Below are 18,269 nucleotides of genomic sequence, written 5' to 3'. Positions count from 1 at the left end.
AAGAGATACAGGCTAAAAACTAGCCATTTCGATCCAGCTGGCCACAAACGCCAACCTGCGGCCCCGGTCTGCCGCCATCCGGCGAGAAAACTCCTCGAAGTTGAGCTTGGCGCCTGTGCCGCCGCGTTCCTTCGCCTCCCGCTCTATCTGGTTCAGGTATGCCCAGCGAGTAAGCGTCAGCGTGGACGGAGGAAGCGTGGGACCATGGCGTCGCGGGAGGGAGGGCGATGAAGATGATGCTGGAGGAAGAGGTTGAATGGGTGAAGGGGGCATCTTGGGTGCGGTGGCTTCGGCATCAGGTGAGGAGGATGGTACAGGGAAGGCGGTGCTACCCGGTTGAAGACGAAGCTCCGCCGGGAGATCCTGCTGCTGTTGTTGGAGGTCGGTTTGCGACACAGAAGTCATAGGGACGAAGAGCGAGTTGTCAAGGTCCGGAACCGGTAGGCCGCGCACTTCACAGGGAGGTTCTGATTCTTCGTTCGGTCGAAATTGTGGTAGTGTCGGATCGTAGGCCGGTATATCAGGGAGTGAGCTGGCTTCTGTCGCTCCCTGAAACTCCGGCGTCAAGGGGCGCGCGGGCTCATTCGCGGCTGCGCCTTCTTCGACCCTCTCCTCGACTTGGGCAGAATTGGCAGAATTGGCCGAATCGTCGTCTTCTTCGGGATCGGCGAGGTGCGCAGGTTGTACACTCTCCGGGCTCCCAAATGTCGGACGCACAGATAAATCCGGACTATGATGAAGAGGCTCCAATTGTGGGCTTCGCAAAGAATAACCAGTCCGATTCAGGAGTTCCTGCAGTTCTTCGTCGGTTGCTGTCCCACCCTCCTGGGCCATCCGTTTCTTAGGATCCATCATCTCCGCAAGTTCGATCTCGCGAGCCCAGATTTTGCGCTCTGTGCGGGTCCGATAGGCTTCCATGAGCAGATCTTCCTTCGGCTTGAATAAGATGTCGAGAAGTTCGTTGAACCCCTGCTGCGTTACCTGATACAAGATCTCCTTCCCGACGTCTTTCTCGACCTCGGGGATCTCAAACCCACCCCACCGCTCGCCTACAGGAATACTGCGAGACGAAGTAGAGGGATTTGATCTGACGTCATAGTCATCGGTGAGATCATCCTGGAAGCGCACCTTGGACGATGATCGAGAACGAGGGGATGGAGGGTGGGATTCGAGAGCTGAAGGGTGACCGGGGGCATCCTCATCCTCGGACGGATGGTCAACATCAGGATCGCTCACATAGCCTTCGGGAGCAGTGGCACCATCTTCTACGTCCGTGTAAAAGGCCCTCCGTCTCCACCGCTCATCAATGCCGTCCCTGCGGACGTCCGTTAGGATTCTGTGGTGGTCATCACGCATTCTACGGAAGACAACATCAGCAACGCGTTCTCTGTCCTCAGGGTCAGTGACCTCTTGAAGAGGGACAGGAGTCCCGAGAGCGTTGACAATATCTTGTTCGAGAATGTTCTCCGTGCCGGGCCAGTCACTGGCCACTGAGGAGCTGGACCCGTCCTCATCGGAGCTGGCATCTTCGTCGTTCCCTTGTTGTGCATCGCTTGAACGAGGAACATTCGAATCTCCGCGCCTGGAATCTGCGGCAGTCGAGTTTGCCTGTGCTGTCAGTTGTGCTGGAAACAAAGACCCTCTGGATCCCCATCTGGCCCGGACAGCTGCCTCCCCTACAACGGCGTGTCGGTCGCCTGTGTCGGTGCCATCTTGACGTAGTATACCCTGGTTATCCACGATTTCAAGATCTCCTTCGGAATTCAAGCGCTTCCCTTCCCCAGTCCTTGATGGCTCCCCGGAAGGAATACTGCCAGGGAATGCCGAGCTGACGGGCTGACTTCCAAGCACGACATCTCGTGCGCCTCCCTCGAGGAAGTCATCTTCCATGCCAGCAATCATGTCGCGAGTTAGCTCCCTGCTGAGAGCGTAGTATGCACGGAAAACCCGCAAGAAATCCTTGCGCTCCACGTAGCCATCTCCATCAATGTCGTAGCCGCGGAACACTCGCCGCAACCTTTCGTCATTGCTTTTGTTATTTAAGCTGGCCAAACCCTTGAGGAATTCTTCAAACCCGATCAATCCATCATTGTTCGTGTCATAGAACGCAAACATGCGGTCGTATATGAGGCATGGGGGCGGAGGGCGGATGGAAGTATGCGGCACAAAACATCGATCAAACGTTTTGCGATCGATAGCCATGCACAACTTGTTCGGGTCGTCTGGCCACTCATAGCTGGCTAAGCACCGGAACTGGTCCCAGAGAGCGTCCAATTCCGTGTTCTCAAAATTGGTCTCCTTCATCAAACGCTTCGCCAGCGCGCGTGGCAGGCTCCGAGGCAGCATGGCAGGCTTTCCCGGGTACCACACCGGCTGCGACTGTCTAGGATTTCCTAGGAAGGGCGCCGGGATCCGAACCTTGTAGAAGAGATGAGTTTTGATGTGCACCTGCATCGCCTCACATGTCTCGCACAGGTCATAGTCAATGCAATTTGCGCACCGATACCGTATGCCTTGAATGGGCATGGCACCGCAGCTATTACACGTCACTTGTCGGTGGATATAGCCATCTCGTCTAGACTGATCCTCCGCAATGTGATATAGCAGGTTCAGGAGATTCTGGCCTTCCTGCGCCGGAGACGACTCGTTATTCCCTTCCCGCCAGGAGAAGACACTCTGATCGTCGACCACCGTCTCCCCACCATCCAAGTTCTGCAAGGGCACCGACTCCTCGGGAAACGTAGACGTAGACAGCGTAACCCTCTCTCCATTCTGACGCCGCCGTCGCAGCTCCTCGCCGTAGTTGTCATCCTCGTTAAACCGTGCCAGCGCCCTCTCGATCCCCGTCCGCGAAATCCCCCGCCGCTGCAACTGCTCGATGAGATAGTTCCTTTCCGCACTCCCTTCCTCGATTGTATGTGCCGACGGGAAATCCAGAGCGAGGAATGACTCCAGGAATGTCTCCTCCATCATCTCGCGCATCCGCTCGGCATGGGCCTGCGGGACGCCGACTTCCTCCATCAGCTGATCGCGCGTAGCCAGGAGCGATGGGAGGAGGCCGCTCTCCACGCGGCGTCCGTCCTCGGTCTCAATGCGAAAGGTGCCATACACCCCATTCTGACGTTCTAGTTGTTCGAGATGAGCAATCGCGCGGTACGATGGTGTATTGCTGACATCGCTTTCGTCGGGCCCGGTTCGTCTTCGGCGGACAGCTCTTCGGCGACGTAGAGGTGTTTGGGGCGATGAGGGGAAAAGGATATTATTGTGAATGTATACCAGAGCGTAGGCTGCGGCTACACCTGTAAGCAGGTAAAGAGCAGGACGATACCGTGTCAGGGAAACTGGTCGTGATTGGGACTCCGACATGACGGAGCAGGGTGGTTTGCAACTGCTGCAGAGATTAGGAAGTTGATATCATTATCATCACTGTTCATCAAAATAAGAACTTAGGAGTATTAAACCGCGTGAAATTAATGCGTAAGGAGCGGGTAATGAAAGGTCTCGCATAAATATATCTGGAGAGCTGTGTTTGTAGGAAAATAGTAGCGGGCGGCTTTGATCGGTCACGGCCTCGACCGCCTACAAAGATTGGGCCCGATTCTTGTCACTCCGCGGAGGTAATCGATGGGAATGACGCATAGATCTGTCCCATCAAGAGCTTCTACATTGAATACCATGCTAAAGTGAACTGTATAGGACCAAAGATAAACAATGTGCAATTTTGGCCCTGGTTTCGTCACAGGGTTGGTGAGGTACGACATATCTATATATCGTCATCGCATCTATGGACATCTACCGAAATCCCCATATGCACAAATCCCACATTGCCATTGTGTGTGGGATAGGTGTCTCTCGATTATCCCATACCGCCAATTGATCGGCTCAAGGAACCACGATCGATTACCGACTCAGCTTGCTCTCTCGAATGAAGAAGCTGCTCAGGAGAGCGAAGAAGACGATGGCAACCATAAAGGCAAACCCCTTATTGGTAGCCCACCCATAGCAACCTCGCACGATCCTGGCAACTGTAGGATCGAGAGTTTTGATATAGTCCAGACTCTGTCTCACTCCTTCGACAATACGATCAATGTCCTTGCTATCACGCAAAGCGAATCTGAGCTGACTGCGCAGGAGTTGTTGAACCACGGTGGAGGATAACGACACACCAATAACCGAACCTAGGGAGCGGAAAAGGTACGAGCAGGCAGTAACAACTGCCTGGTCCTCGGGCGTCACATTTGAAACTAAAACATCAGTTTTACAGAGTTTCGAGGTAGCAAACAAGGTAGGAAACACTCACTCAAGGCGATTAATGTGGTCGTGACACCGATCCCGTTCCCAAAGCCACAGAGCATCATTCCCAGGATCATAGGAATAAGGCTCTGAGTAACCCCACCCGTGAAAAGGTAGATGGTGGTCAGACCCACTGTCAGGAGGCCATAAGCAATGATAGTTAGCCAGTAGTACTTCCCTGTCCATTTCATGACATAGCCAGCGAACAGAGAGCCCGAAACACCGGCTATAATACTCGGCAGGAGGCGCAGGCCAGAGACCGTAGCAGACACGCCATCGACAGCTTGAAAGTACAGAGGAATAAAGAAAAGTCCCGCAAGCCAGCCACCAAAGCTAAAAAAGTTGCAGCAGTAGCTGGCAAAGAAGGTTCGGTTGAAGATGATATGACCAGGGGCAAACGGCTCAGCGGCGAAGTAGATTTCGATCAACACAAAGACCACGAACATGGCGAGAGAGAGACAAAGCGACGCAATGGTTAACGGCATCGTCCAGGAGACGTTACTGCCTCGATCAAGCCCAAGGAGGAGGCCGACTACTGCCCCAACGAGCGCAAACGCTCCTGGAAAGTCGATCCGGCGCAGCTTGGTCTTCCAATGGCTATCTCCCTGGACAGGCAGATCTAGCATGATCGACACAGCTAGGAACGCAAGAACACACAGAGGAACCTGAGCGAGAAAGGCCCTGGGAACATTGTTAGCACAACATGCAATCCAGAAGACGGGGTCTTATGATGAACATGCCACCGCCAGCCAATGTAGTCGGACAGTATTCCTCCTGGTCAAACGTCAGCACAAGTAGCTTCAAGTCAAGTCGAAGCAACCCAAACCTAGTGGAGCACCCGTTCCCGAGCCGGTGGCATAAATAATGTTGATGATCCCTTGCCAGACCCCCCGCTCTCGAAGGGGAACGATATCACTCATCAGGATGCTGACCACAGTGGTCATGCCGCCCCCTCCAATGCCTTGAAAAACCTTGATGTCTCATCAGCATCATTCCAGACCTCACAACCATTCTATGGGGCTTACACGAGCAGCGATCAACTCATGGATGTTTCGCGCCAGGCCGCAAAACAGACAGCCAAGACCGAACACAAAATACGAGAATAAGAGACATGCTCGTCTGCCAAAGATATCGGACAACTTGCCATACAATGGCTGAAAGCTGGCCAACGTGATGAAATAAGAGGTAGCCACCCAACTGGTTAGATTGAGGGCTTTCAGGTCGGAACCGATCTGTCCATAACTGGCCACAATGATTGTCTGATCGGCTGCAGACAGGAAGATCTATTTCCCGTAGCGTCAGCAACCATAATATTGCTGTTATAGCTCATAAGACCTACACCGAGGGAAACAGCTGGTAGAATGTATCGAAGGTTGTGCCTCGGCGCCAGGTCATCCTTCGAAGGATCCGCCTCGGGATCCCGAAGGATATTGTTGGTAATTGCACCATTGGCGGGAGCATTCCCACTCTGCGGACCCAGCAAAGGGGAGGTCTCTGTCGGAGTTCTCTCTGGAGACATCTCCTGAAGCCTGGTATGTACCACAACAAAGTGAAACGAGACACGACGCAGATCAAGAAGGGCGAGCCCATGATGAGTGAGTCGAACACGAAAAGTAGGTCACGTGATGATAAGACAACCCCACTAACTCGGGATGACAAATTTAAGCGTCAGGGATGGAGCAATCGCTTCCAACATGATTGGTTCTTTCGGCAATCCCAGACCGGCCGCTGTCCGCAGGCTACCCACCTTCCTGTTTAGGTAGTACTCAGACTTTAGTTGCCTTGTTTGGTTTGGTCCACTATCAACAATAACAGCGCCTTATCTGTTTCATCGGACTTGCGCATTACCGGTAAACATTCACAAAAATTGCAGTCTATCAGTTATTCTAGTTGAACAGGAATCGTTTATCTCGATACTGAAAAGTGCTTTTCAGCACCAGCGGTCCGTGCGTCGACGAAGACAATGCAGGCGAACTCCTACTGTGCCAATGACATGCTCTGGCCCAGCAATCACCTCTTCAACGAGATGACTCACTTGCTCATTGAGTCAACTATATGTCAGATGGAAGGGCTACACGTATCGTACAGCGACTTCGTCCAATAAAACGTCTCACCCCTTATGTAACCTATCAGAATTGAGTTGGAATGATAACATCAAGTCGTGATGTTTTTAGTCATATATGGTCTATGGGTCTAACAGTGCACATCAATTCTCAGCCGTCTTGGCATCCTCGGTAACGGGCATCGGAATGGGTCCACCGGGCGAATCAGGTAGACGAGCAGTCAGAACTTCCACACCATCCTCAGTGACGAGAAGCGTGTGCTCAAATTGCGCGGACAAGGAACCGTCCGCCGTAGTGCTGGTCCAGTCGTCAGGCCATGTCCGATCACGGTGAGTACCAATGTTGATCATGGGTTCGATGGTGAAGCACATGCCAGGCTTAGCCGTTCCGACAGCCTTGTTCTTTGCGTAGTGGGGAACGTTGGGAGCGCAGTGGAACAGCTGGTTGATGCCATGGCCACAGTAGGACTTGACCACACTGCAGTTCCGGCTCTTTGCAAGCTTTTCAATGACGTTGCCTGGCTCTCTGAAGAGCATGCCGGGCTTGACCAGTTCAATCGCCTTGTCCAGACATTCTCGAGAAGTTTCCACAACGCGTACCGCGTCTGGGTTTGCACGAGCCTTATCGCCAACATAATACGTCTCGTTGAGATCGCCGTGGAAGCCGTTGTGATACAGAGTAACGTCAATGTTGATGATGTCTCCATCCTCGAGGGGGCGCTGGTCGGGGATGCCGTGACAGATCGTCTCGTTGACGGATGTACATACGGATTTAGGGAAATGCATATAGTTGAGAGGCGAGGGATAGGACTGCCGACATATTAGACTGCGACCGTTTCCTTCGATCTTTCAGAACGACGAGGAAGCCACTTACATCACGCTCCAAGCATGCCTTGTGCACAACCTCATCAATGTAGTCGGTCGTAACACCTGGTCTCACCTCCCGAGCGGCGATGTCCAGCACCTCTCGCGCCAGACGGCAGACCTTCCTCATCCCTTCTTGCTGTTCCTTATTCAAGATGGTGATGTTGTGACGACCGACAAACTTCTGCTCTGACCGAGGGATACCATCCTTGGCGTAGTCGGGGTGAGGAATAGACTTGGGAACCGTTCGCATGGGAGACAGGGGATAGACGGGTCTCAGAGAGCCGGTGAATTGGAACGAAGGGAAAGGGTTGAAATGTCCCGTGGCTGGATCAGGTTCAGAAACTACCTTCGGAGGGAAGAGGTTGGACAGGATATTACTCTTCGATTTGTGGATAGCCTTGTGTTCACTCTGATCGGATGAGTCAGCGCATAACAGAAAATAAGAATAGAGCAACACACGTGGACCTTATCGGTCACGCAAGGCAGCGTACCCAGCTCCGCTTGAAACAATCTTGCGAGCAGAAGAAGCTATCCGTGCCCATCTTCAAGCAGGTTGGACACTGCAAACTTCCGGCATTGTTCGCGCACTCCACACCCATACATTTCCGGGTCGCAACTTCAACTCCCATATTGGCGCACAGTGGAAAGTCTATCGATAAGTAAGAAATATTTACTAAAGAGGTAGAAGAGGAGAAGAGGAAACGGACTGGGGTATACTGTCCTCGGAAGGCGATAATTTGATATCAATGCGTTCGCAGGCGGCAAAAGGAAAAATTACCGTTATCAAGACCACTAAGCCATATCTGGCTTAGCGCAGCACCGATGCTATGATATCTGAAAGGGGACTAGTGCTTTTAGGCGCCAAGCATTCACAAGCGCCAAGCCTCAATACTCCGAACAGTGGGTTAAATTCCAGATCGGGTAAAGCCTAACCGACCTTTCCGACATCGCATGCAGCATATCATTTCCCAGGTGAGAGGAGTCAGAGGACACAAGGCGTCGGTCGTGTGAGCTCGCAGAGAAGCAGCAATACCTTCACAAAAAGTGTCAAGTTCGGATAGATCTTGAGCCGCGGTCTCGTTCATATGGCGGACACTGTACGGAAGAAGCAAAAACTTGTTGTCGTCGGAGCTGGTCCGGTTGGGTCGCTGGCAGCTCTGTATGCCGCAGCCAGAGGTGATGAGGTGGAAATCTATGAACTGCGTGGAGGTAGGTCATATCTTTTCATTGCAGATCGGTAATGATTGTACAATGGCGGCCCAGTTCCAAATACGACTGTGTGTACAATGTGCAATGTACTATGATACAAATTGATGCTTGTGCTACATTCCTACTCATGGCCCCACCTTGCACCTTGCATCTGATACATAACCGATGATGTTGCAGCTGGCTTCGATATCCACCAATCTATGCTGCAGCTGCTAATCAAGTAATAGATCTACGTGATCCCTCGACAGTCCCACTGAATTTCACAAAGTCCATCAATTTGGCATTGTCGGAGCGTGGAATTACCGCCATGAGGCACTCTAACCGGGAGGACCTCATCAACAACGTCCTCCGAGGCACGATTCCAATGCATGGACGTATGATCCACGGCAGAGACCGTGGGGAGCTATGGGAAGCTGCGCAAGCATACGATGTCCATGGACGAGTGAGTAGTTTCAATCCTCAGATCATGTGAGCCATCGCCAACACAGCCAATAGGCCATCAATGCTGTCGACAGAAGTACCTTGAACAACGCACTACTTGATGAGCTGGAACGCACGCCTAATGTGAAGCTCTTCTTTAATCATAAACTGACCGGGGCCGATTTCAATGCGCGCAAAGCGTGGTTCGAACGCCGGGTGCCCGGCGAAGCTCCTCTTCCAAACTCTGCGAACCGCGTGCCAGAGATCGAAGTTGAATTTGACTTCATGATCGGTGCGGATGGAGCTCATTCTGCGGCAAGATACCACATGATGAAATTTGCCCGGGTGGATTATCAGCAGGAGTACATCGACACATTGTGGTGCGAGTTCCGCATTCCTCCTACCGAGGATGGCGACTTCCGCATTTCCCCAAACCACCTGCATATCTGGCCTGGAGGGGAATTCATGTTCATCGCCCTCCCATCTGCAGACAAGTCTTTTACGTGCACGTTATTTGCGCCTGCCGCACACTACAAATTCCTAGGAAGCTCGCCGCAGAACCTGGTCGAGTCTTTCAAAGACCACTTCCCCGGGGTTTGTCCAGAACTCATCTCTCCGGAAGATCTGCAAGAGCAGTTCGCGACCAACCCCCACCTTCCATTGATCAGCCTCAAATGCAAGCCTCACCATTACAACTCAAGTATCGTCATTGTGGGTGACGCCGCCCACGCTGTTCTACCCTTCTACGGCCAAGGCCTCAACGCCGGACTCGAGGACATTCGTGTATTGTTCGAGTTCCTGGATACACATGGCAGTTACGATTTAGATGCGAGCCCCGAAGCTCGTAAAGAAGCGCGCGCTAAAGCATTCCAAGCATACACCGACCAGCGCTGTGCGGACACGCACGCCATCAACGACCTGTCCAAGCAAAACTACCTCGAGATGCGGTGGGGAGTCAAGACACCTCTATACAAACTTCGCAAGTCGATCGAAGAGGCGCTCGACCGCTACGTGCCCAGCCTAGGCTGGCAAACACAGTATTCGCGAGTGAGTTTTAGCAACCAGCGGTACTCCGAAGTAATCCGATCTGCACGATGGCAGGGCAGGATCCTCGGTTTGGGACTCGCGACTACCCTCATTTCCACGGTAGGAGTGATCGCGTACGTGATGTGGAAGAAACCAAGGCAGCATTCGCTGCGTGGTCTCTTGCGCTACTCCTGGCGGCGCCTCAGTGGCATCTGGATGAGGATGTTCCGCACAATTGCCTATGCTTGATGACAATATATCTCCCGTCTTTCCCCTCTTCACCTGTCCTTCACCTGTTCTGAGTAGCGTTTGGTGATGTAATCCTGTACATCCATGTCCTTTGCAAACCTGGCGTTACAATTCCATCTGCTGTAAGCTATTCAACGTCCGACAACCTCAATACCACTCAGAAATAGAATCATGCTATCTGGTAATACTGAACATCAACATCTCAATAACTGCCCTAGCCACCAAATGTGTCATAACTAGTACGTACTCCTGAAAAACTTCAAAATATGCTGGTCTGTCGTTATAGCAAATCACATCTCGTTTATAGTCAATGGCTGCACCGAGAAGGCACGGGTCGGGATCCGAACTGGTCATTTTGCTGAGTGTCATGATGTCTACATTCTTGTTTCACCTTTTCGTCCTTTGGAATTCCCCTCCGAAACGTGGAGGCGGAAAATGGCGTGCGTGACAGACCTCTGAAGACGTGAACCGAGCCATGATCGAGAAGATAATATGGTCAGACCAAGTCAACCAAAAAACACCACATAGATTCAGACAATGGCAGTCATCCCTCAACGACAAGGGTACATGGACAAAAACAATAACAACAACGGAAAAACGACAGGTTCCCGCCAGTCAATAGACTCACATGGCAACAACAGACCGCTGCCGGTTATCGGGTCTCGTAGTGTACAGGGAACATGGGCCATGGTCGAGGGGGAGGACACATGAATTCAGTAGAGTTCCCCGGCCATTAGACAGGTAGAGTGCAGACTCCTGATAAAAGAAAATGGGCCACCCAGTAGAACGGTACAAACAGATCGTATATTCATTAGACCCCTTTATTGGTCCATCGCCATTGATAGGAGAAGGGAAAGTTGGAACACAACCAAACCTGGAGCGCTGAGCTTCATCTTGTCCATCGTAATCAAGCGAGAAATCCTTTAGGCCGTCCACGCGGTAAATAAGGTACGAATAGAGTCCATCCACGGAAATTGAAGGGCATCTCCAAGGGCGCCGGGGATTAAATAAGGATGATTCCACGGGACCGGAGGGACATCATGGCTTCCAACGGACATTCCTTTGGGATGAAGAAAACAGGCCATATTGTGGCGACACCCGCAAAATAAGAAAATGGCAAAATCCAGGACTAACTCAAGGACTGGCGAATTTCACGCGCCGGCTGCGACGCTCATGGATACGTTTCTCGGTATCAACATAAAGTTTGTCCAGATATTCCATGGCACTGGCATCTTTGAGCATTTTGGCAACCTGAGTGCCGGCTGAGATGAGCTGGAGCACATTGCGATCATCCTTGATGGGTCTGGACTGATGTTTGGCAGCATGTCTCATTTCCAGGGAATTTTCCAATACTGTCACTAGTTGTTTGATTTGGCCATTGTAAAGAACCCGGGCAGGTATGCGGCGCTTGGTGGCCAGCCTTTTCAGGAGATATACCCACTCGGTCCATTCGCGGTCCGATGGAATTCTCACCTCTCTCTTGTCTGCTTCCAAGGGGATGGGAAACTGGTACTTGGCAACAAAGTCAAATGCACACTGGGACAAGCGGTCATTAACTGCGTTCAAGATTCGATCTTGCTCTGAAACATCAAGATTAGTAGGAAGATGAGGAAGCTCTCTGGCCTGTTCCTCAATGACGCGCAGGGATGGTGGCTTTAGCAACTGATGGGGTCCGTCAAACTCGTCACGGTTCGAGGGACGTCTCTGAGAATGATACCGAGTAGTGGCTTTCACCTTTTCGGCATTACGCCGACTATTTCTCTCGAAGAGGCATTCCGGTGTCTCCATAGGCTTGGCTAATTCGTAATCATGCCTCAGTGATTCCGCGGGGAGACGCGCAGGATGGTCCCAATCATGATACAGCGTACCTGGGCGCTGTAGCGAGGCAACTGGCGAGAAATGCATACCCCCTTGGCTGTGCGGAATTCCTGGTGGCCCACCGTACGCCATACGAAGGTCATAGTCCGGCGACGGTTGGTGCGGACAGCTCGAGATGCCAATCTGAGTATCAACCGGGGCATATTCACGAGTGGGCGGGAAGCATCTTTTGGCACTTAGCCGAGAAAACAAAACAGTCTCAGCACAACCGGAACATCAGTGAAGTATGGTTATGGTATGTGGACGATCGTTTCGAGGGATTTGGTTACCTTTGCTGATAAATTATCGGTGCCTCAGACGAAGTCCCGTAAATGTGTGGCCTCGGAGGCACCATACCACTAGAGAGTGTGAGTTACCTTTTGCAAGTTTCGTAACTGGCAAAGAGGGAAATAGGCAGATAGGTGGTTGACAGTATATATCGGAAATTACCTATGACGAGCCCAGGAGTCAGAGTCGCCGCCGATGGAGAACGACCGAGAACCGTTGCTCGATGTTGGTCCAGAAAAGGAGCTGAGACCCGAAGAAGGCATGGGCATCAGAAGAGGAGGGAGGACTGGCGACATGAGGCCGACTATGGAAGAGTCACTGAGCTGAGATAAAGGATTGGCTATGGAGAATGTTGAAGAGCCGTCACTCAATGCTCAAAACCGTCCATCAACGTGTCTGAAGAGAGGGAGAACAGTCGCAGTTTAATAGGACGAATGAGACTGCAAAAAGCTGGCCGAGAAGCCAATCGACAGCACGACAAATAAGATCCGAGATCTCTTTGATGTCTCCAAGTCACTGAGGACAGGCAAGACAAGAAGGACCCCACAACTGTGGCAACAAACGAACGGAAGAGTCGAGGATGGTTACGGTCCCTGTCCAGAGGATAGTAAGTAGACTATACCTGATTACCTGTACTCGATAAGCGCGGAGAAGTACTAGGATCGAAGTCCAGAAGATGGCCCGCTTGAGCTAGTCCACGGATCAGGAGCTGATGAATGCTCCGCACTGTGCCTTTTCTACAAGGATCAATCGGATAGCGAGCGCCACTGACAACAATTGGCAGTCATTATCGCCAGCCGAAGAAGCAGCTAAAGTGCATCATTATTGGATCCGGCACAGATTGTCTCACAGATGGATCAGGTGGATACGGTGCCGTAAGCCGGAGAGTACGGCCATGGGTAGACCTTTTTGGAGATATCTGGCCCAAGAGCAAAGCCCGTCGCCTCCGGGTGATGATCCATGCTCATTCGAGGTTGATTCTAAGGAAAAAGGAAGTGGGGAGAAGAGCAGAAGGATCCGTGCCGCATAGAGTTTTGAACATTTGGGCAGCAATCTCAGGGCATTTGTCCTCTTGGAAGCGAGAGGTTTGAGCCTATGGGGGCTAATTCAACAACTAAAGCACTGGATCCTGCGAGTGAGTTGTGCTGAGTTGGCCCTATTGAACAGCCCCGATGAAGTCGATGGCTTGATGGATGGAAAATGTGGGTTCGGTATGAAGGACTGATGGACGGATGGAAGTGTGGTTTGTCCCGATTAGGTAATGCTGCTCTTTGTGCCCTCTACCTCGATCCCAGTTGGCCTCGTCTTCCCTCTTGGTCATGCTTCGGTTTTGTCCTTTACCCAGTAAACCTTACTTTTCCGCATAATATTTGCCTCTGTATACACTCTGGCATGTTGATCGAACTACCACCTGTTGCTTTTCACTGAGGCCCAATGGATACCTTGGGCTTCACCCGTTTTGAACGAATACCAACTTGGATATTTGGGCAATCGTCCTCGGTCAAGCGCAATAAGCGGTATCTATGGTAGATAGTCTATTCCTAGCTGACTGACGGCCTGAAGTTCAATTGGGCTTGAATAAAACATGGATCTTCAATACTTGCATTACGATGATTGATTGATTCAAGGAGACTTTGGGCATATACTTTGGCTGCATGCCTGACCGCCCAAGCCCCAGGCCAACGCATCAGCAGCCCTCATTCGTGTTACTGATTGTATATCTACATCTAGAACCTGAGATCGCTAGCCGGCCTGGGTGTGTGTGAGAATGTGATAATCCTGTTGGGAATAAATGTGAGATATTCGGCGTTTGACATAATGGGACGGGACGACTCTGATGTGCCTTTGCCGTTGCACCAACACCTGGAGCAATTGCCAATACTGGATATGTAGAAGAGGCCCTGGAATCGGATGGTTAATGACTACGGAAATATGCCTGACGGAAGAACGATTGCGAGAGCGCTGACAATCATCTGCGGTCCAACAATACCCAGACGAACAGCTACGAAACGTAGTCCACGCTTCTCATAACTTGCATTTTTTGCATGAATGATCTGAGCGCCATGCACTACCGCCTGTAAAAGGTATGCTGTGAACCACGTTTTGATCTTACGCAAAGGCGAAGTCTGTTGCAAATTCGCATGCATTTTGTAGTCCAGTTCCAAGACAACGCGCGTAACCCAAGCAGACTGGGCAATCAGAATCTGCAAGCTGGGGAAGAGCTAAGAGAGTATTGCTGCAGGATGTGAATAGCGTTGTGCACTTACCTCGCAGCTCAGTTCTATATCGTCTTTTGATTCCGATAGAGCCTCATACCCTAAGATCAGTCTTGCTTTCTCTCGCTGGCATACTGGGTTGAGCATGCAGTTTCACATTCACGGCATTGTATGGCTTGACTCAAAGCACAGAGCTACTGTGGCCTAATATTATAAACAAACCATGCTGAATGCAATAGACGGGTGACCAAGTGGTCAAAGCAGTTGAACTGGTAAGTAGTACTCTGTAGACAGCTTTGAAACTTCTGTTCCTATTAAGATAGGTCTACCTTAACCTGTTGATATGGATTCGGTGCTCTTCCCAAGGGCTCGATTTAAATCTAAAACTTGCTCATTAGTTAAAATAACAGGCAAGGTGGCCAAGTGGTCTAAGCCAGTTGATTTGAGAGCAAATCTTAAATATCTTAATCCCAATTCTAATCCTGGTCCCCAGCCTTTGTCAACTTTTGTGCTTTTTATCGCTTCTTACTCCACGAATCTCTGTAATTACCCTCAGCATGACTATTGCATACTCTCTCATTCTATATCAATCATGATGCGATTATATATGGCTGCTCATACAATGCATTCAGTCAGGGGAATCCGAGTCCATCAGTAAAAGTGCCGGAAAAGAAACGAGGACACAATGTTGGCTGGATTTAGATTCTGGTTAGATCATGGATGGGAATAGGTAGTACATGAAGAGTATAAGAAAGTTACTATACAAAGCCCTGCAAGGCATCCATCCCAACAATCGCGGTATAATCAAGCATGGGAGGAATCATTGCGACCAACCAAACTCCGGATTCAATGCAAATCACACAACGTACAGAAAATGCACATGGAGGCAAGAGAGCGCTGCCTTCTCTTGTCCTTCTAGCGAACCCTGCAGAGAACCAATCCTCCAATCTTCTTTTCGACACACTCCCTCGACTCCAGGATGCCTCGATCAGTCGAGACGTACAAGCTTTCGCCGGGTGCCCGTAACCCTTCCACGTAATCACTCTTCTCGCCGCGGATCACACGTCGGAGTCCAGCAACATCGATTGTGATTCTTCTCGTAGGCTTGCTGACCATACTCAATTTTCCCAACACCGGCTCACTCTGCCAGTACTTCAATCCCAGCCACAGTCGTCTCGAGGCAATGTTAGCCTGTGTCAACGGTTCGATGCCTTCAACTTCATCGTTCGGCGCAGGATGGCCAAGGAGGATATGAGGCGGAGGAGGTGTCGGCCCTCCGCGGACGACGGAGGAAAGGTAACCGGAGTTCTGAAGAGCGAGGCATAATTTCAGGTGTAGGTTGCTGTGAGGGATCGATGTGAGACCGAGACGGGCCTTGGACGCATTGTTCAGATGCGAGCAGACGTGAGCGAGATTGACGAGAGACATTTTGAGGTCGTGAAATTAAAAGAAATGGCCCAGCAGGGGCCGTGTGTATCGTCACAAAGAGCGCAAAGTACTAGTGATTGGACGACTCTGCTGCCGGTGATGATTGTCAACACATGCGTTGTTCTGGGCAAACTCGGGAATGAGAACCTACCTGAATCGGCTTCGAGTAGTTTGACTATCAAACACAATGTAGTTCGGTCAATGACAATGTCGCTAAACGATTAATGACTGCGCTGGCGTGGAGTATCTCCAAAAGATGCGGAAGCTCAGATGAAATTTTCGGAGAAACCTTGTAGCCGACTCCGCTCCGAGCAGATGACAATTGATGCCTGAGGCAACTGAGGGATGTTTATACATACTACCTTACTACTAAACCACTCTCAGCTAATCATCTTCCTCCATTCTCCATGTCGAAGCGCCGCCGTGGCTGCTCGGCGCCAAAACGATGCATCTTAGAGGTCAAGTAGGTTCTCCCCTCCTTTGCGTAGAGAGCTATATAGTCGGTGTTACTCGATCATTTTTTTCGTCCCTCATGCTTCTGCCTGTTTCTCGTCTTCTATCCCATTCCCCGTTCCCTTGGTTCTACCATACTTACCGTAGAACATAATGCCGCCTTTACCAGGTGAAGAGCGTGTGCTGACCGTGTAAGTACTAGTCAACTATTTACCCCGCGGAAGATGATATTCAGCTGGGGGAATATACAAATATCTGATTTGAGGAATTGGCAGCTTCGCCGATATCCATTCTTATTTTACAGCTCCTACTCCCAAGCCTCAATATCATCGTTTCGATAAAGGCTCATATTTATATCTCTATAAAAATGCATCCCAGCAGAAGCTAAGAATCGAACTTGCCAACAATCCTGGGACTTCAGATCAGGACGCATTCAACGGATGTCAGTTGTCTCATTGTGTTCGCCAGCCAAAGTGCTAACCTCTCCCTAGCGTTGGATCATGTTCATCTGCGCCATTCCTCCAGATTTCCAACGCTATGCACCCTGACCGTAGATGGGTACGATCAGCAGACCTCGGAGGGCATTCCACCTCCGCCGGTGAACAACCCGTACGAATGGCAGTTACCTCTAAATGGCCCGCAAGTCGGAAGCACAGACCTGCACCGGCTTCATACGATAGACATCTACTTCTGGACTCTGGATGACGCAAATGAATTCTTAAACTTGGTGGAGCGACATTTGTCACAGTCCCAGGTTGAGACAGACCGGCATCCCTATCCAGCTCCAGCAGGCTCTACACTCAGTTCTGTTGTTGAACAGCTAGAGAATGTGGCAATCACGGATCCTGCATATCAGAATGGGCAGACTCGCAATTCTCAATCAGAGGCGGTCTCTACTCCTACGTCTCAACCTGTCGCCGCGCCGGCAGCTCTTCTTCCCCCTCCTCCGGTCGGTGCCCAACCAACACCTACAATGGCCCAACCCGCTCCTGAAAAGCAGCCAGACATTACGCAATTCGCACCCTTGCCATACAACCCGGCCGCCCCCGCCGCCCCAGAACCCATCCAGCACCGCGAGAAGACACCACCGCCGGTAGATGCCGCGGACGGCACAGGACTCGCGGCGGCGGCGGCAGCAGATCACGGTGCTCCAATGACACCTCCCTCCCAGAGCTCAGGAGGCGGAGGAGGCTACGGACCTCCGCCGAGTCACGCACTGCCCTACTCTCCCCCGGGAGCTACGCGTCACCTCCCCCAAGCGCTGGACTCACGCACTCAGGCTCCTTCTCCTCCCAATCGTCCGTGCACAGCCCGCCAGGAGTCCCATCATACACCCCAGCGTTCCTCGCAGGAAGCGGTCCAGTGCCACCAGGAACCCAAGCAGCAGCAATGTCCTTTGCCCCGCCCCCAGTGGATCCAAACATCCATCTCCACGCGCACGGGCAAAGCCTCTACGGCTCCAACCCCCAGCTCCAGCCCCAAGTTCAACCCCAGCCCCAGATCCAGCCTACGTCTCCCCCGCCCCCGATCGGCGGCTATTCCAACTACTCCTACGAATCAACCCCGCAGCCCACGGCAGCGAACTATGACTATGCCGTGCATAAACAACTGTACCGGCCCACAGAGGCGGAGGCCAATTCCCATTCTCAGAAGTATGCGCAGAAAGCCATGCAGAACCCGGGACAGCGCTCGCGAAAGTTCGAGGATGGTGCGTCGCGGGTGGAAAGTAGTGTGAATAGGTTCCTGAAGAAACTTGAGAAGAGACTCTAGATTGGATGATATGGTTGAGTATTGAAGTTTTTGGGTAGCGGTTGCCCTGTGAGCGTGGCGATCAATATTGACCTCAATAAATCTACATTGCGAGAGTATACAATGCTAGATATCCAGCAATCTATAGCATA

General features: G+C 51.4%; 7 protein-coding genes across 7 annotated transcripts; 2 read left to right on the top strand and 5 right to left on the bottom strand.

The window, feature by feature from the left end:
• Positions 1 to 12: 12 nt before the first annotated feature.
• Positions 13 to 3,366, bottom strand: ALT_0730 (EF hand domain protein; the record flags this gene model as incomplete). Its single annotated transcript, XM_033556193.2, has 1 exon — positions 13 to 3,366. The coding sequence occupies one exon, from the start codon at positions 3,364 to 3,366 to the stop codon at positions 13 to 15; it is 3,354 nt and encodes a 1,117-aa protein (XP_033412084.2).
• A 534-nt stretch (positions 3,367 to 3,900) lies between these two features.
• ALT_0729 (putative MFS multidrug transporter) lies at positions 3,901 to 5,812 on the bottom strand (the record flags this gene model as incomplete). The annotated part of the gene is made up of 6 exons (XM_089599026.1): positions 3,901 to 4,244; positions 4,301 to 4,974; positions 5,037 to 5,067; positions 5,120 to 5,264; positions 5,319 to 5,576; positions 5,633 to 5,812. The coding sequence occupies 6 exons, from the start codon at positions 5,810 to 5,812 to the stop codon at positions 3,901 to 3,903; spliced, it is 1,632 nt and encodes a 543-aa protein (XP_089456690.1).
• A 687-nt stretch (positions 5,813 to 6,499) lies between these two features.
• On the bottom strand, positions 6,500 to 7,851 carry ALT_0728 (methionine aminopeptidase MAP1; the record flags this gene model as incomplete). The annotated part of the gene is made up of 3 exons (XM_033556191.2): positions 6,500 to 7,165; positions 7,230 to 7,631; positions 7,714 to 7,851. The coding sequence occupies 3 exons, from the start codon at positions 7,849 to 7,851 to the stop codon at positions 6,500 to 6,502; spliced, it is 1,206 nt and encodes a 401-aa protein (XP_033412082.1).
• Positions 7,852 to 8,307: 456 nt separating this feature from the next.
• On the top strand, positions 8,308 to 10,126 carry bna4 (kynurenine 3-monooxygenase; the record flags this gene model as incomplete). Its single annotated transcript, XM_033556190.2, has 3 exons — positions 8,308 to 8,431; positions 8,659 to 8,873; positions 8,927 to 10,126. 3 exons carry the CDS (start codon positions 8,308 to 8,310, stop codon positions 10,124 to 10,126), a joined length of 1,539 nt encoding a protein of 512 aa, XP_033412081.2.
• A 1,134-nt stretch (positions 10,127 to 11,260) lies between these two features.
• Positions 11,261 to 12,567, bottom strand: ALT_0726 (uncharacterized protein; the record flags this gene model as incomplete). The annotated part of the gene is made up of 2 exons (XM_089599025.1): positions 11,261 to 12,170; positions 12,434 to 12,567. The coding sequence occupies 2 exons, from the start codon at positions 12,565 to 12,567 to the stop codon at positions 11,261 to 11,263; spliced, it is 1,044 nt and encodes a 347-aa protein (XP_089456689.1).
• Positions 12,568 to 15,402: 2,835 nt separating this feature from the next.
• ALT_0725 (mitochondrial 37S ribosomal protein uS8m) lies at positions 15,403 to 15,915 on the bottom strand (the record flags this gene model as incomplete). Its single annotated transcript, XM_033556188.2, has 1 exon — positions 15,403 to 15,915. The coding sequence occupies one exon, from the start codon at positions 15,913 to 15,915 to the stop codon at positions 15,403 to 15,405; it is 513 nt and encodes a 170-aa protein (XP_033412079.1).
• Positions 15,916 to 16,521: 606 nt separating this feature from the next.
• On the top strand, positions 16,522 to 18,138 carry ALT_0724 (uncharacterized protein; the record flags this gene model as incomplete). Its single annotated transcript, XM_089599024.1, has 4 exons — positions 16,522 to 16,559; positions 16,644 to 16,810; positions 16,860 to 17,666; positions 17,720 to 18,138. 4 exons carry the CDS (start codon positions 16,522 to 16,524, stop codon positions 18,136 to 18,138), a joined length of 1,431 nt encoding a protein of 476 aa, XP_089456688.1.
• Positions 18,139 to 18,269: the final 131 nt, after the last annotated feature.

The sequence above is a fragment of the Aspergillus lentulus genome (genome assembly GCF_001445615.1).
Source record: "Aspergillus lentulus DNA, contig: Alt01, strain: IFM 54703, whole genome shotgun sequence".
Classification (NCBI taxonomy): domain Eukaryota; kingdom Fungi; phylum Ascomycota; class Eurotiomycetes; order Eurotiales; family Aspergillaceae; genus Aspergillus; species Aspergillus lentulus.
Note: the sequence above shows the minus strand (reverse complement) of the source record. Positions and strands in the feature narration are given on the sequence as shown.